This window comes from Lemur catta, chromosome 3 (assembly GCF_020740605.2).
Source record: "Lemur catta isolate mLemCat1 chromosome 3, mLemCat1.pri, whole genome shotgun sequence".
Taxonomy (NCBI): domain Eukaryota; kingdom Metazoa; phylum Chordata; class Mammalia; order Primates; family Lemuridae; genus Lemur; species Lemur catta.
Window position 1 is genome coordinate 107,375,499 of NC_059130.1, and position 25,491 is coordinate 107,400,989.

General features: G+C 54.4%; 2 protein-coding genes across 3 annotated transcripts; both read right to left on the minus strand.

Moving 5' to 3' along the window:
- Positions 1-74: 74 nt before the first annotated feature.
- Positions 75-14,045, minus strand: SYTL1 (synaptotagmin like 1). 2 transcript variants are annotated; one of them, XM_045545828.1, is made up of 16 exons: positions 13,257-14,045; positions 8,555-8,624; positions 6,222-6,450; positions 5,174-5,322; positions 4,865-4,937; positions 4,734-4,779; positions 4,207-4,273; positions 3,856-3,956; positions 3,588-3,695; positions 3,221-3,381; positions 2,880-2,976; positions 2,007-2,165; positions 1,681-1,759; positions 1,464-1,563; positions 450-655; positions 75-288 (listed from the first exon to the last, which is right to left on the minus strand). In XM_045545828.1, exons 1-16 carry the CDS (start codon positions 13,305-13,307, stop codon positions 149-151), a joined length of 1,836 nt encoding a protein of 611 aa, XP_045401784.1. In that variant the 5' UTR covers positions 13,308-14,045; the 3' UTR covers positions 75-148. The 2 variants fall into 2 exon arrangements, with proteins under 2 accessions (XP_045401784.1, XP_045401783.1); XM_045545827.1 differs by having other exon boundaries at positions 4,865-4,985.
- TMEM222 (transmembrane protein 222) lies at positions 13,396-24,853 on the minus strand. Its single transcript, XM_045545830.1, has 6 exons — positions 24,604-24,853; positions 19,264-19,348; positions 17,991-18,022; positions 16,198-16,294; positions 15,970-16,100; positions 13,396-14,378 (listed from the first exon to the last, which is right to left on the minus strand). The coding sequence occupies exons 1-6, from the start codon at positions 24,798-24,800 to the stop codon at positions 14,291-14,293; spliced, it is 630 nt and encodes a 209-aa protein (XP_045401786.1). The 5' UTR covers positions 24,801-24,853; the 3' UTR covers positions 13,396-14,290.
- Positions 24,854-25,491: the final 638 nt, after the last annotated feature.

Here is a 25,491-nt window from a genome sequence, read left to right on the forward strand (position 1 = left end):
AATCTGGCCCCTCTCACTTCCCTGCTGTCACCTTCCTTCCTCTCTCTCCTAGCAGACACCAGCCCCTTATTTCCCTTGGAGCAGACTTTATTGACTTTAGCTAAGGGCAGACCCTGAGAGGGAGGTCCAGAGAGAGGGGTTGGTAGGGCTACGTCCTGGGGGCCAGGTTGGTTCTGAGGGGTAGAAGGCCATCCACCCACTCGCATGGCTGCTCCAGGAGTGTCTGCCACAGCTGCTTCTCCTCAGGTGTGGAATCCATCCAGGGCACCTGGAGCCCGTAGCTGCTGCCTGGATGTGGGCGGGCAGGGGTGGAGGGCATGGAGAAACACCTGCCTGGTCCCAGATTATGCGCTGTTCCCAGTCACTCCCAGTTCTCAGTGGACTCCAAAGCTTAGGAAGGGCTCAAGGCCACCCAGTATTGGCTCCCCTCAGGGTCCTCCCCTGCTTACCGGTGCCCAGGCTGAGGCGTGTGCCCCCCAGCTGGCGGCTGGCCAGGGCCCCGTGGTCCCAGAGGGAGAGCTCAGCACAGGCCTGGCGCAGGTCAGCAGGCCCAAAGCCGTCGTAAACCATGGTGTGGTTGAACACGGGGCTGAGGCTGCGACGAACCACCCTGGTACGCTGGCGGCTGGCCCGGCTGTCATCAGGCAGCACCGAGCTGTGGGGGAGGTGGGCTGGCATCAGGTGACCACCACCCTCTCTCACTTCCTAGAGGCAACCAGTCACCAAGTCCTACTCATTCTCCCTCATATATGTCCATGCCTCCTGGCTCCCGCCTGAGACCTGGCCTCAAGCCCTCACTGCCCTGGGGCCTTTGCACCAGCCTCCTCTCAGGGCTCCTGCCTTTTAAAGATTCAGCTCCTATTCATAGGACCCCAGAGTGATGTCTCTGAAATGCAATTCTGCTACTTCCTGGCTCAGTGACTTTCACTGGCTCCCTACCACCTCCCTCCTCCCCATAGTTTTCAAAGTTTTCAAAGCCTCAGAACTCTTTCTGCAAAATAAAATATTCTCAAAGGTACAATACCTGAAAGAAAACCAGAATGCCTCTGGCTGAATCAGGGTTAGCAGCTCAGAACAGGATTGGTCTACCTTCATTTCTCTCTCTGAGGGTGGGGCAGCACCTGGAGGCACCCCTAGAGGTACCCCCAAAAGCTTGCTTTGAAAACCACTGAACTAGAAGTTCAGGGCCAAGCCCCACAGCCTGGCTTTCCAGTTCTCCATGGAGGGGCTCCTGCTGCCTCTCAGCCTCAGATCTCCAAGTCCTACAGGCCCCAGGCACCCTGAAATGCAGCTCCTGAAAGGGGTTGTCAATTTTCCTGACTCCAGGCCTTTGCTCAAGCTGGCCCCTTCACTCCTGCTCTGTTGTCAAAGCCCAGGCTGGGGGGTCAAGGGTTGATTACTAGGGTTTCGGAGGTTGGGAGTTCCACTGCAAAAAGAAGGAAAGCAGGGAGCCCTCTTCTCACCATTGCACGTAAGTATCCAGGGATCCCGAGCGCAGTGGGATGAGGTCCTGAGCTTCCTTCACCCAGAAGTGCAGCTCCCCGCTGGGGGGCAGTCCCGCGCCTGCGGAGAGGCTCGGCTCAGGCCCGCGCCCCAGACAGAGTCCACCCCATCTCGGGACAGGAGTCTTCCGCCTCCCAGAGCCCATCCAGCTTGGCCTCTTGCGGGGCGGTCACTCACCCTCCGAGCCGGCGGGGACGTACTTGAGGGACAGGGAGAGCAGCCCGCGGCTGGGAAGCTCGTCGGGAGAGGGTGGGACCTGCGGGAGGTGGGCTCATCGTGGGGTGGGTGCAGGGCCTAAGGTAAAGGGCCTCAAGGGGATGGGGTCTCCATAAGCCTTGGGGTGTGATTAGCGGGGGTGGGGCCTCCAGAGAAGGGCCCTGGGGATCCTAGCACCCACAGGCGAGGGGCCTACGGTTGTGAGGCCGGGGAGGTTCTGGAAAGCCTGGTAGGGTGAAGGCGGGAGATCCGTGCCGCAGGTCTCCCCACGCGCCCAGCTGCCTCACCCGCGGCTGTAGGGGGAGCCAGGTGGGCTCAGAGTCCCAATTCCATGTGTCCAGGGGCACTTCAACTTCACCCAGAAAGATGTTGCGACCCAGGCTTTCGCGGTGCCACACCGACAGGCTAAGCACGCGGCCCGGGAGCTCGGCCTGCGGGACAGAGTACTGGGGACAGGAGGTGCTTTTTAGTGGAGCAGCGCTGGTGGCCCAGAGCGGGTCCTACCGCGCTCCTCGCAGGATGAAATCCTGGGGAGCCCCGGAGGGCATTAATAGGGGTCTGGACTATCACCAACCCTACCACAAGACTAACAAACTGGGCTGCCCCGAAAGTCCTGAGTTATCTCAATTGATTGTTCACAGTCAGTTACAAATGGAGCTCCTTGCTCTACTCTTTCTCCGTTTCTCACTACTGCATTTGACTTTTTTTTTTTTTTTTAAGACAGGGTCTAACTTTGTTGCCCCCGCTAGAGTGCGGTGGCGCCATCCTTGCCCATTGTAACCTCAAACTCCTGGGCTCAAGCGATCCTCCTGCCTCAGCCTTCCAAGTAGCTGGGAGTACAGGCACATGCCACCACACCCGGCTAAGTTTTCTAATTTTTAGTAGATACGGGGTCTCTCTATGGTGCTCAGGCTCGTCTTGAACTCCTGGCCTCAAGCGATCCTCCCGCCTTGGCCTCCCAAAGCGCTGGGATTATAGGCGTGAGCCACCAAGCCCGGCCTTAACTAGTTTTTTAAAAAATGTTTTTTTTAAAGACATAGAGGGGAACGCGTTAATGGGGGCCTGACGCTCCGACAGAATGGAGGGTGTCCCCGCCACGCCAATCCGCAGGAAGGCGCATCCTGCTCATTAAGGGGACCCCACCATGGTCGCAGCCTTACCCGCAGAGTCTCGTTGAAGACCGGGTTCAGATTCCGTTTCTTCACGGCCGTCTTGCGCTTGCTCTGCTTATCCGGGAGGAGGTAGCTTTTGACGTAGCTGGGGCGGGAGAGGTGAGGGCCCGCGGTCAGGAGGGGCCCTGCCAGCCTGCTCCCAGCCCTGGGCCTCGCGCTGCAGGCGTCTTATGGGATCACCTCCCGCAACCCCACGCCTCCCACACGCTGCCATTCCCGTTTTGAAGACGAGGCACCCGAGGTCGAGAAAGCTGAGTGGCGTGTTGGGCTGCGAGAGCGGCCCCCTTTCGCCCCCGCACCGCCCGGAGGGGAGCGGGGCGGGCACTCACGGGTCGGAGCGGCGGCGCCGCGCGGCGGCCAGGCCCTGGCACTGGATCACGTGCACGCGCAGCTCGGCGGCGCCCGGCTCGTAGTGCAGCGCGAAGTGCACCGAGCCGCGCACCGGCACCGCCTCGGCCTCCCCAGACAGGCTCATCTGGCTGCCGCTCAGCTGCGGGCGGGGGAGGGCGGCAGTCAGGGCGTGCGCGGGGCTCACGTAGGGGCTGGGGGAGCTCAGAGGGTTCAGACCCCGGCATGGGGGCGGGAGCGCTGGGTCCCCGGGCGAGGGAGGGGTCCGGCTGGGGCTATGCCTCGGGACGTGGAGGGAGGAAGCCCCCACCTCCAGTCTCCCCCAGGCCTTCTCCCTCACCCCCTCACCGTGGAGGAGTTCAGGCTGGACACGGAGGAGCTGCTGCTGAGCATGCGGTCCAGTGCGGGGCCAGACCCCGGGGCCTCCTTCCAGTTCTCCAGGATCTTGGGTGCAGCCTTGGTCCAGAGAGGGGAGAAGTGTCGGGGGCTCCCCCTCTTTCCCTTCCAGTCCCCCGACCGCACTGGGTCGCAGATAGCTCGCAGCCCTGGGCAGGAGCACTCCCCGCCCAAAGTCCGCTCCGGGTCTTGAGAGCAGCCGCGGGCCGCTCCCGCCTACCTGGGCTGGCGGGGGCAGCAGCTCCTTCTCTACCCTCGACGCGGGCTCCAGCTCCGGGTCCGCCTCCTCCGCACAGACCTGCACGTCCCCTTGGCCGGGGGCTGGAGTGGAGCACAGGCTGCTGAGCGAGCCCCTCTCCTGCCCGCCCTTGAGCAAATTTGGAGGGACTGGTTTGCAACCCCGGTGACCTGCGGATTCAGGCCCCGGTGCTGCCCAGTGGTTGCCCATGGAAGCCACACGGAACCCCCCCACACAACGCGGGAGGAGGAGGGTGAGCACAGGTGTTTGGGGCCAGTTAGATCTGCCTCTGATCCCTGAAACCTCTGTGCCGCAACACATGCTCCCACTCACCTTCCTGGGCCTCCTCCTCCTGATCTGAAGCCTTTAAGAGAACATATGGCGATGGGAAATCAGGTCCCTGAAAGAAGGAAGGGGTAGAGGTCACACTGGGAGCCAGTGAGGAAGGGTCAAAGGTCATGCTGGGGTGACCCGGTCACAGGCTCCCGCCACACACCCCAGTTTCAGATTTAGGGCAGCCCTCAGGGCAGAGCTGCAGGACCAGTCAGACCTGTACTTCACGCCCCTCACACCTTGCCTGCCCCGCCTGACTGCTAGCCTGTCAGTGGGCGGGGCGGGGGGAGTGCAGTACCATCTGAGTCCCCGACCTCCCCGCTCAGTCCCGCCCCTCTCCTAATATTCACCTGTTCCCTTAGAGTCCGGCTCCACACCACCCTTTCATCAAGGAGGATGCTGAGGCCCAGACAAGGGAAGGGGTGTCCCAGGTCTCCTGCTTCCCAGGCTCAGGCTCTTTCCCAGGAACATTCTGCCTGCACTCCAGGGGCACTGTGTACTCATTTAGTAACTCCTCCCTTCCTTACCTCAGTCTCCTTGAGCCTCTCTTGGGGGGCCTCATCTATGGGGGGCCTAGCAGTAGGGAGACACAGTTTTCAGGGAGGAGACCCAGGTGGCCAGTAGGCAGCTTCTCTCGTCTCCCAAGTCATGTCCTCACCTGGGCTCTGGCTCCTCTTCATTCTCTTTCCCAGCAGCCTCAGCCTCCCCATCGCTGCCCACAGCCTGGTCTCCTGGGCCCAGGTGAGAAGCTCTGTGAGCCCCCTTCTCAGGAAGTTTGTCTGTGACTCACAGCAGAGGACCTTGGAGATGCCCACCCACCTCCTATAGCCCATGGAGGGGCATTGCCCATCCAAAGACACAGTATTGGGGCAGCCAGGACGGGAGCCCAGGGGCCCACTCTCCCTGCCCACAGACAGCCAGCACCCTGGACTGCAAAGTCTTGCCCACCCTGGGGATCCCCCCTCACCCCTGGAGCTCTTCTTCCTGCGGATGGAGGCTCGGACAAGGTCAGAGCCGAAGTGTGCATGGTGGTGCCGTTGGGAGCGTGCTTCCTGGAACCAGTCCCCTGTCAGGATCTTCAGCTGCCCAGGGTCTACCAGCGAGGCCCGGAGCTTGCTGGAGGATGGGAGAGAGTGTGGCTGTCACTACTCACCCAACCAACATTCCTGCCACCCACTCTGTACCAGGCTCTGTATAGGGACCAGGGACCCAGCAGCAAATTAGACTTGATCCGTGCTCTGGAGGAGCCAAGGCTGCTGGGGAGATGAGCCCAGAAGAGACAAGCACACTGTAGCGAGGTAGGTGATGTGACAGATGTAAGAAGGGCCAGCTCTGCCTGTGAGAATCTAGGAGGTGACATTTGAATTGCTCTTAAAGGACAAAGGAATCGTCCAGGTAAAGAAGGATAACAATTAGGTATTTACTGTGGACCATACTTGCATGATCCCTCTTAATTCTGTGAGGTAGGACTCCCCAGCCTCATTGTACAGATGAGGAGTGTGGTACTCAGGGAGGTCAGGTAAGTTGCCCAAGGTTACATAGCTAGGAAGCATCTGTCCCCAAACGCTGTTTGGAAAGGCCACTGTGCTCTTCCAGAAAGAAGGAATAGCACAGGCTTGGATGTGACAGGTGTGTTCAGAGACTGGGGAGCAGCCGGTGCTGTGTGGATACTTTGTGTGCGTGTGTTGAGTGGGGGTTATGGAGAAAGATGAGATGGTGGAGGCTGGCATGGACCAATCAGAGAGGCCTTGTGGACAGCCCAGCAGGGGTGGGTTTCAGCAGGGATATTAAGGACAGATCTGGACAGCTCGAGCCACAGCATGGCGGGTGGGCTGGAGGGACCCTCGAAAGGGAGCTGGTGCAGCCACCCTGGGAAAGGTGATGAGCTCTGAGCTGGCCAAGGCCAGAGGGGACCAAAGGGTGAAATCAAGAACCACTCAGACATCTTCCAGGCAGCAGGTTGGGAGCCATTCAAGCCTCCCAGTGCTCCCCTGGCCTGGGTCTCCCTGCCTCACCTGACCCGCCCCTCCTCCAGCTGGCGCAGGCGGGCATCTCGCTTGAGGACCTCAGCAATGGCCGCTTGCTCCTCCTCTGTCAGGAAGCTGAGGTCCAACAGTCCTTCAGCCTCAGGCTCTGGCTCATGCTCCATTGGGAGGGAGGGCAGAACCCAAAGCCCCTCTTGAGATGGGTGCCCCCTCTGGGGCATCAGCTGGGGCTGTGCCCCAGCTGGGCACACGTGGCTCCCTGGGGGCAGACCAAGGGCCAGGTTGAGCCCTGTACAAACACACAGCACATCCTGGAGCCAACTGCCCTTTTCTCCCCAAACATATGCCCAGGTGGTGGGTAGCATACAACCCCAGGAAGGCTGAGGTCAAGGTGGGGTGAGATACACCCATGGACTTATGCATACACTGGCCCATGAACACACTCAGGGACACACTCAAAGAAGTGTACAGAGACACACATGCACACACTGATTCATGTAGGCACAAATACCAGTCACACATGCACACTGATACCTGTATAAAGACAGGCACACACACCTGTTCCCCCATGAAGGGACTTCTGCAGACACAGGCAGAAACCTATGCCCAAGAGAGAGACATGTGCACACATCCTTAACCTGCACATGGCATGTGCACACAAAGGCGGACAGGGGGACAGGGGCCCACCCAGATAGGTTCACCTATACAAAAATAAGTCGGGGGACAAATATGTCCCTAGATATACGCACACAGACTTTTGCACACATACACTGCCCATCTAACTGGGTTGTGAGCTCCTTAAAGCTAGGGACAGTGAATCGCCCTCAAAGTCAGTACTTTGCACACACACAACAGATAGTTGGTACAAGTCTGATTAATTAAATACAGAAATACACCTGCACACCTGGGAATGCACACACACGACCACCCACCCACCCAAACACACACACACACACACATACACACACACACCTGCTCACCCAATGCTCTGGCAACCCCCCCCCCTTTACCCTTCACCTCCACCCTGCGCAGGCCCATTTGGCCTTCCTGTCTGAGGCAACCTCCTCCCTAGCCCACAGCCCCACTTCCTCCCCCGAGGTAACTGCTGCACCCAAGCCTACTGAGGCCTCCAGTGCAGGGATGCCCCCGCTGCTGGCCCTGCCCTTTTGCCCAGAGCCCCTGGGCCCCTCTGCTCTGGCCACATGGTCCCCCAGCTCCCACCCTAGACCTGGCTGGGGGCCCGGCGGTGGAGGCCCAGGTTGGCAAAGCAGCTTGTGCCCAGGTACCACAGTGACTCCGGAAGGAAAACATTTGCCCAGTCCTGAGGGGCATGTGGACGTGGCAGGGGGCCCATGACTCGGCCATTAACTGTGGCCTGAGCCCACTGGGTGGTCTCTCCTCCCCTCCCCTTCCATGCCAGGGCTCCAAGTGGGGCTAAGATGGAAGAGGCGGTTCTGCAGGCAGGTCCTGGCTTGTGCCTGCCGCCTCTTGAGCTCTGTCCCCTCCCAGCTGAGTCAGTGTCTAAGCCCAAGTGAGCCCTCATGCCACAATGACCCGTCCCAGGAGCCTGGGGTTTCTGCACGTCCATATGGTATATAACACTGACTGTGTGAATGCCTGTGTGCCCAACATTAACAATTTTCATGAATGTTTATGTCCAAAGCGCTGGGTGTTGCAAATGCAGTTTGGGCCCCCCTGTGGAATGGCGTGTGAGCCCCAGTTTCTGTCTCTGCCGCACTGTCTGGAGTGCGAGTCTGGGCGTGGTGGGCGTGTCTGTGTACTGTGGAGTTTATGTGCAGTTTGCATGTGTGAATGTTGTCTGTGTGTGTGCCTGTGTGTCGCGTCGCAGTGTGATACTTCATGGGGGACTATATTGTCTGTGTGTTGTGTTCAGTGACTTTCTGGGTGACAGTGCTATGTGGGTGTGTGCACAGTGTGCATTTCCTCCTATGCTGTATGTGTGACTGGGTGACGGAGCTATGTATTGTGGTGTGTCCTCTGGTGCTCCAGGGGCCACCAGATACGTGGGTCTGAAGGTAGAAGTCGGGGGATGTTTGGCAGCCCTGAGCCTGGGCTGGGCCAAGGGCATCTGAGCCCAGTGTCCCCAGAACCACCTCCTCCCCACAGTCCTCTCTCTGTCCAGAGGCAGAATCCAGTATCTAGTCCTCCCTGCTGTTTCAACACTAAAAGACAGACCCACGGGTCAATAGGAGGGTCTGTCCATCTGCCCGCTGTTCCAGTCCCAGACATGCTCCCGCCTCCCCCACCCCAAGGTCCTAAGGTGCCCAAGGGTGCTCAGGATACCAGGTGGCAGTGCCTGCCCTTCTGGACCCTGACAGGGGACCCTACCACCAAGGTGTTACCTGTAGGAGTCCAGTATGGGAGGACACTTTCGTAGGAGGCTCCAGCTCCCCTGGGCCAAGTTTCAGGGACCTGGAGGAGAGCAGTGAGAGACTAAGGCTGACTCAACCCGCCCCACAGCAGTTGCCCCGCCGCTAAGGAGGAGGAAACACCTCTGCAGGGCTTGATGCAAAACCGGGCCTGGACTCCCAGCTCCCTGGGGACATGCCCCCCCACCTCCAGCATAGAGCCCGGGGCGTGGCCCCAGCTCCACTGCAGACTCAGGGGAATTGGAGCAGGCCTCAACCCCTCTGTAGAATGCACACCAGTCCCACCCTGCCCACAGAGCTGATAGGAACTTGCTTTGAAAGCAAAGTTAGAAACTTTCCTTTGTAAGCATCCGGGTAATGTAGACTTTGCAGGTATACAACCCTGAGCAGACTCCCAGCTCTGCCACTATGCGACCTTGCACAGGTCTCTTAACCTCTCTGAGCAGCAACATCTTCCCATAGCAGAGTGCAAGGAGCCTATTATAAGGGAAATGAGGCGGGCCGAGGTGGGAGGATTGCTTGAGCTCAGGAGTTTGAGACCAGCCTGAGCAAGAGTGAGACCACCCCTGTACCCCCGTCTCTACCAAAAAGAAAAAAAATAATAATAAAATAAGAGACCAGCCTGAGCAAGAGCAAGGCCATGTCTCTACTAAAAATAGAAAAAATTAGCTGGGCATGGTTGTGTGTGCCTGTAGTCCTCAAGAGGCTGAGGCAGGAGGATTGCTTGAGCCCAGGAGTTTGAGGTTGCTGTGAGCTAGGCTGACGCCACGGCACTCGCCTGGGCAACAGAGTGAGATTCTGTCTCAAGAAAAAAAAAAAAAGGGAAGTGAGGCCAGGCGCAGTGGCTCACTCCTGTAATCCTAGCACTCTGGGAGACTGAGGCAGGAGGATCACTTGAGATCAGGAGTTCGAGACCAGCCTGAGCAAAAGTGAGACCCCCATCTCTACTAAAAATAGAAAAATTAGCCAGGCATTGTAGTGTGTGCCTGTAGTCCCTGCCACTCAGGAGACTGAGGCAAAAGGATTGCTTGAACCCAGGAGTTTGAGGTTGCAGTGAGCTATGGCGACACCACTGCACTCTACCCAGGGCGACAGAGCAAAACTCTGTCTCAAAAAAAAAGAAAAAGGAAGTAAAAGTGTGTGGTACAAGCTGGCATTTAGCTGGTGCCAGGTATGCTCTCTTCAACACAGTCCGGTACTCAATACCTGTGGTCACTTCAGTAACTACCACCCTTCCATGTCCACATACACCTCTGGGAAGTGCTGGCCACAGCAGAGCAGCTCTCTGTCCCCTCTGCCAATCTGGGCCCCGTCTGTTTGGGAATGGACTCTTCCAGTGCCAAGGTGAGGGTCCCACACCCTCTATGGGTAGTCCCTTTGAGCACCCTATTCTGCTCCCAGATTTTGGGCCCCAGATTACATTGGCTTCAGGACCATGAACCTCTGGGGATGTCTTTATTCTGGTCTTGGCCACAAGAGGCCAAGCCAAAGCTCCCCGACTGCCTCTAAGTCTACCTCTTTCCCCAGTGCCTGCCCTGCTGCCCCCTTCCCCACACCTGGAGCCATGGATTGATTACAGGGTGCCTCACAGAGGAGCTGGGGCAAGGGTGGATTTTAAACCCTACTCCTCCTCTCCTCCTCAGAACTGGCTCCTGAATGTTTCCACCTCTTAGAGACTGGGGGATCCCTCCTCCACCCAAGCCCAACATCTGGCCTTCCCTATTTATTTTTTGCAAGTTAATCTTATTTTCAGAGTCTCTTTTCCCTCATCTGTTAAATGGGGGCAATAATCCCAGCTCAAGGGGTTTTCATTACAATGAGATCCCAGCAGACTCCTACTACAGATAAGCATTTATATATGCAATACCCTCTGAGTAGCCACCATTACTGGCACAGGTGATGTCTCCTCAGTCAAGGCCCCGACATGGAAGGAGAACGGCCAACAGCATCCTCACTTCCCACCCGCTGTCCTGGTCCTAGCTCCCCACAAGGATGATTCTCTAGGGGCCTCCCCAAACCCCCAAAGGCACAAAACTTCATTGGTCTTCACGCTTTTAAATTTCCCTTCTCTGCTATCCTGTCCTCCCTTTAGCTGTGACTTTCCAGGACTCTAGTTATTTCCAGCCAACTCTCCTGCTGTCATCTCAACCCGACTTCATCTGGCCCCTTCCACCTGAAACCTCTTATTCCCAAGTTTCCACGTTGGTAGCAAGCCCCCCTGGTCCTGGCCCCCAGGCTTCCTGCCCATCTCTTTCCCACCTTGCCGCCTCCGTCTGCCCTCCTGCTGCCCAGGTCTGTCCCTGCTCAGCCTCTTCCGAAAGCCTCCTCTTCTCTGGCCTCCTGGCCGCCACACCTGGCCCCTCCAGCCCTTCATTGCACAGCTGTCAGAGGGCCCTTTGGAACACACCAGTTTTCTTTCATTCCTTGGGTCTGGAAGGTGCTGCCAGATAGTCAGGGTAACCCTTGGCACATTCACAAATCTCTGAGCCAGTCCAGCCCCGTTGGACATGTCACTGACACACGCCTCACTACCTACTGGGACAGCCAACCCCTCAGCCTGACCTGCAGGATCACCATCGTAAATCTGGCGGACTGTCCCTCGTCCTACGCCCTTAAAGCCTTAGCTACAGCCTCTACTTCCTGTCCCTTCAACACCTGGGTCCTTTGGTCCTATTGAGTTGCCTGCTCAACTGCTTTCCCCAGCCAGCCATCCACACCCCTCCAGGACTAGCTCAGCCTCCTCGAGTTCAGTGTCTCTGTACTGCAGCCAGTCTCCAGGCAACGTCCTTCGGTTAAGTGGCAGGGTCCTGGAGGCCAGGAGATCTGGGTTAAAATTCTGGCTCTGCCACCTGGTTTTTTTGTGGCCTTGGCTCAATGACAATCTCTGTAAGCCTTACTCTCTCCCTTTATAAAGCAGGGACAATAGCAGCCATCTCACAGGACTGTCGGAAGGACTGCTTTCTTTTTTTCACCTCCAGCATCCATTCTCCCTTCTTTTTGGTCACAGCACCCACCACATCCTTTGCAGAAGCAGCCCTTCTCCACTTGCACCCTTGTGCTCCAGTGAGGCTGTCTTGAAGGGTGGTTCGAGGGGAGGCTGGGAGCCAGGCTGCTGGGCTTGAGCCATGGCTCCACTCCTCCTCCTCTTGCCATCTCAAGCAGATCACTTTACTGCTCTGTGCTTACTTCTTCATCTGCAAAATGGAATAACACCTTGAAGGGCTGTTGTGAGGATAAATAAGCCGATACTTTATTACAAGGTAGTATGCACTGTTCACAAATAGTTAGCACTCAGTAACTATTGGTGACTTTCATGGCAGGTTTATGTCCTGTTTCCCCAAGGCCAATTTTAAGTTCTGCTGCGCAGAAGAAAACCTTTTTCTATCTATTCTTCTGTGGTTGTCCTCAGTACCGAACTTATCTCCCCGACTCCACTCTCATGTAGAACAAATATGCAAAGCAAGTTTAAAAATTTTTTTTTTCCAGAGACAGGGTCTTGCTCTGTCACCCAAGCTGGAGTGCAGTGGCATGATCATTGCTCACTGCAGCCTTGAACTTCTGGGCTCAAGTGATCCTCCCACCTCTGCCTCCTGTCGCTGGGACTATAGGCATGCACCACTGCACCCAGTCAAAACAGGTTTTTTTTTTTTTTTTTTTGAGACAGAGTCTCACTTTGTTGCCTGGGCTAGAGTGAGTGCCATGGCGTCAGCCTAGCTCACAGCAACCTCAAACTCCTGGGCTTAAGCGATCCTTCTGCCTCAGCCTCCCGAGTAGCTGGGACTACAGCCATGCGCCACCATGCCTGGCTAATTTTTTCTATATATATTTTTAGTTGTCCAGATAATTTTTATTTCTATTTTTAGTAGAGACGAGGTCTCGCTCAGGCTGGTCTCGAACTCCTGACCTTGAGCGATCCACCCGCCTCGGCCTCCCAGAGTGCTAGGATTACAGGCGTGAGCCAGTGAGCCACTGCGCCCGGCTGAAACAGGTTTTTGAAAACGGAATTGCTGTGGTCAGGAGGGGGCACCTGTGCCTTGCCTGAAGTCCCAAGCTTGGAAGCCAAGCACTGCAGGGCCTGGGGTGAGCTGGTAGATGCCTGATCCAGGGCCCCAATGGCCAGCTGCTAGGGCCTGTCCTCAAGGCCATCCTCAGGATGAGCACCAAGAATTCAGAGACCAAATCCATGGCTAGCTCAACTGAAGTGACATGTGGGTAGGGTAGGGAAAGACTTCACCAAGGAGGCAGCTTTGGGGAAGGCAGGCCACGATTTCAACAGGTAGAATGCAAAGGACTGGGCAAGTGCCAGAGAGCAGGGTGTGCAGAACACAAGGAGCCTGGGGAGCCTTGAAGGCCACTGACATGGAACAGGATCATGACACAATCACCACGGTCAGCATGAGTTTAGCAATGTGACCGATGGATGCGGCAGGGCTGGGGGCTGACAGTTCTCTTGGCTTATCCCAAACTGTGTGCCCCTGGAGGAGGGGACAGGTCCAGGGCCCTGGTCTGCCCAGTAAAGTCCTGCTCAGCCCCAACCCTAACCCTACTGCCAAGTTCTTCCCAACAGGGGAGATGGGATGGGTTTCAATACTCATTTGCCTCAAGGAGAAAGCTTTGGGATGGTGGATGTGGAGTGACAGGGATTCCCACAGCCTGGGCACCAGGAAGCATTTACCTGAGGGATGCTGGTGGCACTGCAAACTCCAGGCACTGAAGACTCAACCATGGGGCCGGCGACCAGACCCCTTGCCAAGGGGAGAGGAGCTGAGGGGCGAGGAGGCCGCAGAGAGGAGGACACAATGCAGAGCACCACCCAGAGTCAACTCTTTATTACCCTGCCCAGGGAGCCCCTCACAAAGGAATCTGCGGAGCAGGAGGGTGGGGGAAACAGCCCCCCTGCTCCCTGATGGCACTGGCTGTGCTGGCAGCCCACAGTATTTTGGACCCACAGGGAGCCATCACCAGCAGGAGGCCCACACCTGGGGCTGGGGCCAAGCGGTGTTGACGCTCCCTTGTCTACAGGGTCACTCTGGCACATGTCAGCTCCATGCACCTCTCCAGCCAGGCCTCAAACTGCAGGGGCCCAATGTTGGGAGGACCTGGGAGGGTGAAGAGGGGCTGCACGGGCTAGAGGATGCCAGGAGATGGACACACACTTCCCCCAGTGCAGCTGCTGGCAGATATCCAACAGAGCGGCCCAGCTAGCCCTTCTGGACTGTTCTAGAGGCCCAGAGCAGCTTAGTTTATAGAAATGTCTCAGTGTACCCCATCCCACTACAGGACCAGAGCTAATGCAGAAGGGCAGGCTCCTAATCGAGCTCTGGTCCAAGTGCCGCCTTGGCCAGCGGGTCCAAATGTCCTCCCCTCCCCACACTGGGCACTGGGCTGAGGCAGGAGCCCAGCAGGCACTGGCAGGAGAAGCTCTACAGAGGGTAGCTAAGGTTTTTCCAACACAAGAACAAAGAGGGGCCTTAAGGGCAGGGGTCACAAGCCTGGGGAGAAGGGACAGGGGGCTTCTGAGTGGCCAGTGAGAAAACAAACACTCCCACGCCACAACGCATCCTCAGCCCTTCCACCTAGCCCAGACCCCGGGGTCCGAAAGAATAGTCCAACACTGCCTTTTGGGGTGAGGAGAAAGAATCTGGAACCAAAAGAGGGTGATAGCTGCCTCTTTGGGAGCCTGGTCGGTTCGGGGCCACAGGGGAGCCATCACCGGAGGTTGAAGACGAGGCTGACGGTCAGAATGATGCCAAGGAGAAGCATGAAGGGCAGCCAGGTCTTCACGAAGGCCCCGATGCTGACAGAGAGGAACAGGGACAGAGCACAGGGGGGCAGGACAAGGTGAGCAGGCGTGTGGCCCAGAGCCCCATCCACAGACCCTGACAGGGCTGCCACCCCTAAAGAGGCCCCTGGAACGATTCCCTCATCCCCGAACTTGGTCAAGCCAGGGACCGGGCTGGGCCTGGCGCTATGGGGGACCACCAACTATAGTCAGGGGCAGGGGCTGTTCCAGGCTGCTGGTGGAGATCCACTGACACCTCGCTGGTTGGGTGTAGCAGATGTGCTCACCCTCTTTGGGCCTCACTAACTCCATCCATAACCACCCGTCTCTGGGAGAGAAGTCTCTAGCAAGAGAACCAGGAACTTTAGTTCTGGTGTAGAAGCCATGAGTGCTCTCTGCCCACGGCCCTCATAATGGGTCCTGCTGGGAGGCGGGGGTTGGTGAGAGTTTGCACAGTGTTGTGGCTGGAGCCAAGCGGCTGGGAGCCAGGAGCCTGGGTTTGACCCTGGCTCTGCCTCAGTCTCCATGTGACCACAGTTATGTTCTTCTCAGGGGACTTCTAAAAGCCTTCCAGGACTAAAAAATACTTCTTTTTTTTTTTTTTTTTTTTTGAGACAAAGTCTCACTCTGTTGCCCGGGCTAGAGTGAGTGCCGTGGCGTCAGCCTAGCTTACAGCAACCTCAAACTCTTGGGCTTAAGCGATCCTTCTGCCTCAGCCTCCCGAGTAGCTGGGACTACAGGCATGCGCCACCATGCCCAGCTAATTTTTCCTATGTATTTTTAGTTGGCCAGATAATTTCTATTTTTAGTAGAGATGGGGTCTTGCTCTTGCTCAGGCTGGTCTCGAACTCCTGACCTTGAGTGATCCACCCGCCTCGGCCTCCCAGAGTGCCAGGATTACAGGCGTGAGCCACCGCGCCCGGCCTAAAAAATACTTCCGAGAGTCTCCTTTTCAGAAGCTCTTACTAAGGAGGAAGGAGCATGGCTAAGAGGAACACTTGGAGAGCAGCGGCAGCAAGATCAGCCCAGGCATGTGCTGGCTTCGAGTCTGGGCTCTGCTGTGGGACCATGGGTGACTCACTCGACCTGAACTCTCCCTTTACCTCTGAATTGGGATGAATGCCTTTGACTTCACACGAGGCTGAGGCTTCAAAGGTCCTCCCAGGCCACCACTGGGACCCACCTGCCCAGGACCCTGCTTCTGACAAGGGATGCTTGGGAGGGACCCTGTGGGGGTGGTCCACACACCATCCTGTGAGGACCCAGCTGTTTACTTTACCTGAGTACAGAGCTCTGTAGACTCACAGCCTCCCTCAGCAGCCAGAATCACTGCCCCATTTTACCAAGGACAGCTGTAGCTCAGAGAGGCAGTTACCCACGGTCTCACAGTGAGCAAGTGCCAGAGCTGTGTTGGGGATGCAGGTAGAGTGGGACTTCAGAAAAGCCACCTCCCTCTCCACCAGGAGCTTAGTCATTCTAGAACCTTCAAGGCTCCAACCAGCATCTGCTCCAACTGTCCCTGCTGACTGAAGGACTCTAGAAATATCTTTCCGGGATCCTTGGGAGAGCAGCCCTCGGGGAATGTGCGGGTGGGCAGGCAGCTCACCTGACGTACTTCCCATAGAGCAGGCAGAAGAAGCAGAGTGTCACCATATTCCAGTTGGTGCTGTTGTTGTAGCGCATCAGGTTCAGGGCCAACGCCACGTGCGAGTGACAATTGTCACAGCAGAGATTGTGCTGGAGGTGCCGGAAGGGTTCAGTCAGGATGGGTCGCAGGGGAACCTCCCGCCCTGGTCCTGCCTTAGGAGCACCAGCCCTGCCCCAGCCGACCTACCATGCGGTGCTTGTACTCCTCAGAGGCGTCGTGCACAGCCGTGTCCCAGGCATTGGGACCGCTAGTGTATACCTGAGCAGGGTCCAACTTCCAGTACCTGATGGGAGAGAGGGGGTTCTGGACCCTGGCTCAGCTCCCTTGTGGCCCCTCAGCTCTGTGCCCTGAGCTGGGTGCTGAGGCTGTGAGGCTGAGGTCTGATCCAGGGCAAGAGTCACGCGGCAGATCACCTTAACACAGGGCAGGCGCCCAGTTCCATGGTGGATCCTGGGAGGGTATGGAACTAATTCAGTCCGGGGATGCTATGGTCTGAATGTTTGTGTCCCCCTCAAACTCATACGCTGGAATCTTAACCCCCACTGTGATGGTATGAGGAGGTGGGGCTCATGGAAGGTGATGAGGTCATAGCGGTGGATCCCTCATGAATGGGATTAGTGCCTTTATAAAAGAGGACGGAGAGGGGACCCCTCGTTCCTTCCACCATGTGAGGACACAGTGAGAAGGCACTGTGGGTCCTCACCAGACACTGGGGTGCCTTGATCTTGGACCGTCCAGTCTTCAGAGCAGTGAGAAATCAGTTTCTGCTGTTTATAAGACATCCAGTGTCTGGTATTTTGTCATGGCAGCCTGAACGGACTAAGACGGGGGAGGCGTGCTTCCTGGAGGTGGTGAGTGTCTGAAGGCGGAGAGTTTGGCCAGGCACAGAAAGGGGAGGTGGGTGTTCTGGCCATAGGAACAGCTTAAACAAAGTGACAGGCATGAAACTGCACAGTATGTCCCAGAAATTAGGGGATTCAGAAGGAGAAACGGGTGAAGGAACGCTAGGAGGTGAGGCTGGAGATGAGGTGGGGCCACACCACGCGGGGAGTTCACCATCAGCAAGCACTGTCCCTGTCTCCCACACAGCTTGCCAAAGCCCACAGACCTGCGGCTGGGTAAGAACTGCTGCTCTGAGTAATGGAGTGCCCACAGGTTGCAGGCCAGGGAGAGCCAGGTCAGGGTGACCCCAGCACTGTTTGGGGGATGGCTTAGAGACAGTGGCCTGGCCGGGGGCTGCTCAGAGGCTCATGCCTGGAAAAGGGTGCCCCAAAACTGTCCTTGGAAAGCAGCCTGGCAGAAAATACCTGGCCCAGAGACCCTTGAATCCCACTGCCTCCTGCCTGAGGACATCAGCCCTGTGCCAAGCTGCCTCTGCTGTACGGAACACTCGGCCCCCACCACTCCTGGTGCGGCCTTGGGCAACAGGTCACCTGATGTTCTGAGAACATGGACAACGGAGGCATTGTCACTAGGCCTGCAGCTGAGGTGGGCACCTGAGACTGAAAAAACGAAGACCAAAAGTCCCACACCAAACCAACAATAGCTACCTGAGGGCCTGGACTGCTCTTATTCTCTCCAACCAGAACTTTCCAGCAGAGTTTCAAACAATGCTTCTATTACACCTTAAATGGCTTGTTTGCTCCCAACGGGCAAGAGAGTGCCCTGCCCTGCCACTTCCTAACTGTGTGACCTTGACCAAGTTCCTTCCCTTTCCTCACCTTTGCCATGGAGTTGAAAACATGACCTTGCAGAGCTGAGGCAAGGTCTGGATGGTATACGGGAAAGGCCCTAGCCAGGGACTGGCACAGCAGATGCTTGGTACAGGGCTGCTGTGCTCTGGTGGACCCTGGCTGTTCCTCCCCTCCACACTCTGTCCTCAGGTGCTGGTTCCTGCTGTGCCCCAGAAGGCCCAGCCTGCTGTTCTGGGCAGGAGGAACGTGGCCCTACGGCCAGTCACGTGGGTGCTCATCACTTACTTGGCAGGCTTTCCAAAGGCCATGTTGTCTTCCTGTTGAGGGATAAGAGCAGAGGTCAGTGGGGAACCTATATCCAGGCTGGATGACAAACGTGGACCAGCAACTTAGAAGGGGGTATGTCAGGGGTGCACAGAAGTGTGGCACGGGTGCACCCCTGGGGTAGGCAGGGTATCTGCAGTGCTAGTAGTGGCTTTTCTGTGGGAAGGAGGGGGTGCAGCAGAAGTGCACAGAGCACTGCACGCTGGGAGACCAAAGGCCTGGGCTCCAGCTGCCACTGTGCCTCTGTGTGGCACCCAGGGAATTCTCTCGCCCTCTCTGGGCCTCATTTTCTCCAAGTTCTCTGGTCAATCTTTTCTCATCTTTGATCTTGGGCAGCTGGTTTCCTTCATCGTCTGGGCTCCCCACAGAGCCCATCTCTGTGCCCGGCTGTCTGACTGCATTCTAAGCAGGGCGGGAGGTGCTGGGCCCAAGGCGGCTTCCTGTGAGGCAGACACTACAACGATGTCCTTCCTAGACTCACCACATGAGACCCGGGGTGTGGGAGTTATGCAGAGACAGATTCTGGGCTCAGAATCAGGAAGACCCTGCTGACAGAGCTGGTCAAGGATGCATTATCATAAAAATATACAACAGTGAAAGTAATGGATGTGAAAGTATTTTTAAGTGCACAGTGACAGATCTTTGTCATGTTAAAATGATTGGGACAACTATTAATATAAACAGGTTGGTGCCACCATATTCCTTCATTCCAGCCTCTGAAACCTGGAAATAGGCAGGCTGATGCATGCTCATCAGGAGCTAGCCCACTGGGCCCGTCCTAGTCACATCCCCAGGGAACAGACCTGAGAACTCAGCTCTTTCATCCTCAAGTCCCACCCCCTCTTCTCTGCAGCCACACCCAGAGAACCATGTCGGCCTCCCCTGTTCCCCGATCTCGACTCCCACCTTCTGAATGTCCAGAGATGTGGTTCCTGGATGGTCTCACTCTCCAATCTTGCCTCTACACCCTACCCATGTCTCGGTACCCCAGGGGGCAAATGGCTGGGTCAGTTACTTAAGAATCCTTCTGGCCACACTCCCTCCTGGCCTGTCCTAGAGGCAAGAGAAGGGGGGAAGGGGTCACACACTGGTGAGGGGCAGAGCTGGTGAGGGGGAGCAGAGGCACAGGGCAGGACGTCATGTTATCTGCATTCTCCTGTGCCTGCAGGCAAGACAGGCCGGCCTTCCACTTAAACCTTGGAACCCTCCAGAGGGTGGCAGGATGGGGACTCACCGAGACAAAGTAGGGGCCAGCGAAGTCCCGAATGACTCCTGTGGAGGTGCAGATGCCCATGTGGCCAATGATGGGGAAAAACCACCTGCAACGGAAAAAGACAGAGAAGGGATGGACCTTAGGGGGTCTTTCAACCAGTTAGATGGATACTGGGGACACTTGATCCAACGTGGGGGCATATGAATATAATGTGGCGTGATGAAAGCACATCGGGGCTATCCAGAGGGGCTGGGGAAGCACAGAAAGGGGCAGCTGCAAATGAACAGCACAGGGGATACCACTGCACCCCCCAGAATGGCTCCTACTAAAAGCAGTAACACCGAGTGCGGGTAAGGATGAGGAGTACCAAGCTCTCACTCACTGCTGGCGGAGTATAACCTGTTTCTACCATTTTGGAAAACACTTTGGCACTACACTTTATGCCTCAGCAGTTTCCCTTTGCCCCCACCCTTGGGAAACATTTGCCAAAACTCATTGACCTGTACTCTTAAAATGGGTGCATTTTATTGTATGTAAACTGTATCTCAATAAACTTGATCAAAAATAACTAGAAATGATTAAATGTCCAACAACAGTAAAAAGGGCATGTAAATCGTGGTATAGTCATACAATGAAATGGTACATAAAATGAAGGAACAAACTTCTGCCACATACAACACAGACTTCCACAGACATGGGGCTGAGTGAAAGAAACCTTTCACGGGAGTACATAACATAGTATTCTATTTACATGAAGTTCAAGAAAAGGCAAAACTAATCTATGGCCAGAGTTCCAAAGCGGGGTTGTCTTTGTGGCGTAACTGGCTAGGAGGGGATACAAGGGGGTCCTTTGGATCAGTAAATGCTCTCTATCCTCTGTCTGGATAATGTGACACGAGCGTGTATGTAAGCAAGAATTCACTGAGCTATATACTTAAGATTTGTGTACCTTTTGATATGTAAGTTATACCTCAATAAGAAAGTTTTTTTTTTAAAAAAGGTGGGGGAACAATTTAAAACAATCTGTGGGGGGTGGGGAGTTCAGGCAAGGCTTCCCTGAGGAAATGATGAAGAAACAGTATGTGCAAGGGTAGAGATCTGGACAAAAGTGTGATGTTTATCAGGAACTAAAAGTTCATTTTTTTTAAAGCCATGGGCATCTAAAAAAAAAAACAAAAACAAATCTCAAGTTCAATTTTTTTAAGGCCATAGACATTAAAAAAAACCCCAATTCTCACAGGGGCCCCAATACACAACACATAGAACCCCAGATCTGTCTGTAGTCTGAGGACCATCGCTCTCTGTATAGGGCCTGGGCGCTGGAGAGAATGATCCAGTTTAAGGATTCCCAGGGCCTACAGCCAGGTCCTGGGCATGAGCACAAAGCACCCTGTTAGGGAAGTGCAGATAAAAGCCACAGAGACGTAGCTCAAAGAAGCAATTACATGGGGCTGGGGTGGAGTCAGCACTTCACAGAAGAGGTGACTTTTAAGGGACAGGACATCAACAGGTAGAAATCAAAACTGCGAGGTAGGAAAGTGCTCCATGTGGCTGAAGAACGGGAGGTGGAGAGGCGTGGTGGGAAGGAGGGAGGCCAGCTCAGGGGCCACAGCCGTAATACGGACAAGAGATGACAGTGGTCCTGACTAGACAACCGGTGGTGGGGTGCTGAGAAGCAGATGCAGTCAGAAGATCTCTCAAAGGAAGACGGGGCAGAGTTTATGACAGACAGGATGGGGGTCTTCCAGATCTGGAGCCTGAGCACTTGAGAGGATGGGGGGCCAGACTGGTCTCTTGAGAACAGAATTAAAATCCTATCATTCTTCTGCTTAACACCCACTGATGCCTTCCTATTATTACACTTATTATTGCACTTTCAACTCCTTCCAACAGTTGGGCTCCATTATCCCTTGAACCTCACCTCACTCCCCTCTCTAGCCACACTGCCTGCTTGTGGTTCCTCAAACCGCCAAATCCTCCCACCCATGCCTTCTTTGCATTTGGAACACTCTTCCTCTAGAACTTTGCACAGCTGGCTCTCCTCATCAGTTAGGCCTCGGCTTCACTGCCAACTTTGGAGATCTTCCCTGAATCATGCCTTCTAGCGTAGCCACGCACAACCCGAGGCACCCCACATCTCATTACTCTGCTTTATTTTCTTTATAGTTTTTACTACTATCGGAAATTACCTTGGTTACTTCCATGCTGTCTGTCTCTCCCTACCAGGACATAAGCTACAGGAGAGCAAGGATGTCTTCTTGTTTATTGCAGCAGCCCCTAGGGCAGCGTCTGGCTGGTAGCTGCAACTCACTAAATACTTGACTAAATAATGAACGAAGGCCCTGCATTTAAGAGTAGAGTAAGGTTCTGATGTCAGATCTGGGTTGAATCTTGACTTTGTTTTGGGCAAGTTACTTATTCTCGCCTCTCTGTGGACAGTAATAATTACCTCAGTGGGAGGCTATTGTTAGAATTAAATAGTACATGCTTAGGACACTGCCTTGCACTTCGTAGTTGCCCAATGTTGTTCTCTTGAGGTATTCAGTAAATACTTGCTGTCTGACTGACTGGACTGACATAGAATAAGTTGCAGAAGATCCACAGTGGCCACATGATGGACGCTCAAGATTATGGGAAAGTAGTTCATCTGGCTTCCCAGTTGCTGATCTCAGACCCTCTGCCCCCAATTCCTTTCATCTGGTTGGGAGGAGGTCTGGGTTTGACCAGTACAGCACATACCACAGCTGTGCCACTGATGGAAATCAGAGTTAATGCAGAAGACAACAGCAAGAGCCCTGTGCCCAATGAAGCCCCGGAGAAGAAACCCTCAAAGTAAGTTTGTCAGTCTGGAAGCTCCACGAAGGCAAGCTCCTGGGCTGCTTTGTGGACTACTTACATAGTAAGTCCTTGATAAATATTTATTGAATGAATGAACAATTTACTGACCCTGTAGCTCTATCTGGGAAGGTAGAATATCTCGGTGGAAAAAGCCGTATACTGGCTTCTAAGCTTATTTCCTCTTTTATAAAATGAGGATGAAGTATGTATTTTCATAGGTTCATGTAAGGATTGAATGAGATAGTGAACATGCAATGTGTAGAATAGAGCCAAAACAGAGTAAATACACAATCTTAGCTGTTTTTATTAGTAGCAGCAGCTATTATCTGGCTTTTCAGCAGAATTATCAACATCTCTGAGGGGGTGGACAGATCTTTGGATTCTGTTTCCTCCTCTGATCTCCTCTCCAAAGACAGATGACAGTGCATTGTGCCACATCTATTCCTAGCTCTGCACTCTCTGTCAGCAATCATCACTATACACTACGATGGTTAATTTACCTGTCTTTCTCTCCCTCCTGCTGGAGGTGAGTCCTTTGAAGGGAATATGAACCCTCTGACAGGGACACAGTGTCTTATTCATCTGGGTCTTATGAACACCTGCACAAAGATTTGAATAGAAATGGGATGTAAGCCTCTTCTGGCCCAGATGACTGGGGACCATGGTGCCTCCACCGCATGTTGCTACCAGTTCTTGTGGAGCAGAAGACCTCGCCACAAATGGTATTTATTTATTCATTTATTTTTCTTTCCAATTTAACCCGTGTAAAGTGAACAAATGGTATTTCTGAAAATGGGAAAAGGCCAAAGAGATCTTAGGATCACAAGACAGGTCTTAACAAAACCAATACATTCCGTAAGTATCCCTCCCAATTACTTTCACACTAACATTTCCTTTCTTTGCAGCACTAATCACTATCAGACGTTCTCTTATTAGTTTATTTGTTTACAATCTATCTCCTTCCACCATGACTTAAACACTCATAAGTTTAAGGACCGTATCTGCTTTATTCAGCATTGTATATTCTTAACACCTAGAACTATCTGGGCACATGGGAGTCACTTAGCAAATGTGTTAAAAGAACATTAAATTAATTAATGAATATAGTTTCTTAAAAACTTTATTTTTGGCCAGGCGCAGTGGCTCACGCCTGTAATCCCAACACTCTGGGAGGCTCAGGCAGGAGGATCACTTGAGGTCAGGAGTTCGAGATCAGCCTAGGCAAGAGTAAGACCCCCATCTCTACTTAAAATAGAAAAATTAGTGGGCACAGTGGTGCACACCTGTAGTCCCAGCTACTCAGGAAGCTGAGGCAGGAGGCTCGCTTGAGCCTGGGAGTTTGAGGTTGCAGTGAGCTATGATGATGCCACTTCACTCCAGCCTGGACGACAGAGCAAGACTATCTCAAAAAAAAAAAAAAAAGGAATTTATTTTTAAAGGACAGATTTGGATGCTCTTAAAAATGCATAAGTATTTGAACACACAAAATAATTCAAATATTTTAACACAAAAAAATTAAGGTCATTTTAGGATCAACAACATAGAAGGCCAAAAATGATCCCTCCTCCACACCACCATTTGGCTGTTTTTAATAGACAGAACAAATCTATCACATCAGGTAAGAGTGTTTAAGATGTAGTTGAGAACAAGTTAGAGTCTGAAGACTAAGTTTTGAATCCCTTTGCTTATTGGGGCATAAGTTTGATGAAGATACCTAATACTACAAGAAGCTGAGCTTCACCATCTGAAAAGATAGTTCCTATCTTAGAATAGAAATTCGAAGAAAATGGCTGTGAAAGAGCCTGGCAAACTGTCTAGCACAGTGAGGAGGGGTTACTGTTATCAGCTGTCAAGGCTGAAGCAAGAGAGCAAACCACCTCCCTCCACCCAGGAGTCCTGGCTAAAAGGTAGCAAGCAGGACCAAGCGCCTGCTTCTCTCCTGACAAAAGCTGAAGCTATAGAAAGAACCTTGGTCTAGGACGCAGACATCCTAGGACTTAAACTCCCTTTGCAACTGAGATGGTTTGTGACACAAGGGGTTGGACTACCGGATCTCTGGGGGCCCTTCCAATGTAGACATTCTCAGAGGCGGTGTGGTCCCAACCAAACTCCCATTCTTATTTCCAGACCCAGCAAGATGTAATGGTAAATAATCAGTAAGCCTTCGCTCAATGAGTGAACAAACCAATAAATGAATGAATGAGGTCTCCTCAGACCCAATTAGGGGGCCCACTTCTGTACCCCTGCAGCTCCTGAGCCTCCCTGCCACACACCCTTTCCTGCCCGTCTACAACTCTTTCTCTAGACCGTGTAATAAGAGCCGGGAGCGTGTTCCAACCGTTAGCAGAAGTGGGCACTGCGCGGCTGGCGGGATTCTGGTGACTACACGAGGTATGCGGGCCTGACCCGCGGGAAGGGTACGTAGGCGCTGGAGGCTGGCCCGGGTTCGCCCAAGGATGCCACGCGAGCTTCGGCTCTCCCCGGGCCCTCCTAGTCCCTGGACTGATTCCGAAGAAGACTCACGTGAGCACCGGGATGGGCGTCCACACCACGCAGTAGGGGAAGCGGCTCCGCTCCACGTCCATGGTGACGCCGCCGGAGCCGTGGCAATGTTTCATGTCCGTCTCGGCCGCCGTCGGCGCCTCCACTTCCGCCATCCCGGGCGGGGGTGGTGGCGGCGGCAACAGGAGCGGAGAACTCCCTTCCGCTTCCGCCGCCATGCTGCGCGCGCCCCGCTCCGGCTGGCCCCTGCTTCATCGCTGCTCGTCCCCATGGCGTCACTTCCTGGAGATGGGGTCCGCCCCACTTAGCCTTCCCCCTGGGAATTGCAGCCGCGTCCCTCTGGGCCCAGCCCGCCAGCCCCGCGACTTTGCAGCCTACACTGCGCGGATGCCTTCAGGCAGCTCGTAGTCTAGTGCCGCAGACCAACAAAGAACTCTAATTCAGTACGCTGAGGGCTCCTAAGAGGTGTGATACAGTCGCTATTTATTGAGCAATTTTTAGGTGCCAAGCACTTGACTTGCATTGTTTTTAATCTCCATAAACTGATTAGACATGCAAGTTTAGGTATTTCCGTCCTTTTACAAGCGAGAAACTGAGGCTCAAGAGGTGAGCTGCAGGGCCACGATTCAAACACAGACAGGTCTTTATATATCTCCCTTGCCGTTTTAATTCTGTGGCCTCTCACGGGGTAGTGGTAACATGAAGAACAGACTAAAACGTTGTGTGGCGTGCATGTGTAAGCAGGGAAGACTGGCCTGAAGATATTTGAGCTGTCTTGACGTTTGCCAGGTTGCACGGGGGTGGGGGTGATCTGATCCCTTCATTGTACAAATGGGAAAACAGACTCAGGGAAGTTAATTGTTTGAGATCACACACAATCATACTTAATAAAGAGGCCAGACTCAAATC

What these genes read in the sequence shown, in the direction of transcription:
- SYTL1 (XM_045545827.1), bottom strand. Translation starts at nt 13,307, where the DNA reads ATGGTTGAGTCTTCAGTGCCTGGAGTTTGCAGTGCCACCAGCATCCCT. An exon ending in CCCATACTGGACTCCTACAG is followed by an intron (nt 6,451 to 8,554) that starts GTAACACCTTGG and finishes GTCTGCCCCCAG; the next exon opens with GGAGCCACGTGTGCCCAGCT. An exon ending in CTGGATACTTACGTGCAATG is followed by an intron (nt 656 to 1,463) that starts GTGAGAAGAGGG and finishes CCTCCCCCACAG; the next exon opens with CTCGGTGCTGCCTGATGACA.
- TMEM222 (XM_045545830.1), bottom strand. Translation starts at nt 24,800, where the DNA reads ATGGCGGCGGAAGCGGAAGGGAGTTCTCCGCTCCTGTTGCCGCCGCCA. An exon ending in GCCTTTGGAAAGCCTGCCAA is followed by an intron (nt 16,295 to 17,990) that starts GTAAGTGATGAG and finishes CTCTCCCATCAG; the next exon opens with GTACTGGAAGTTGGACCCTG. An exon ending in AGGAGTACAAGCACCGCATG is followed by an intron (nt 16,101 to 16,197) that starts GTAGGTCGGCTG and finishes CGGCACCTCCAG; the next exon opens with CACAATCTCTGCTGTGACAA.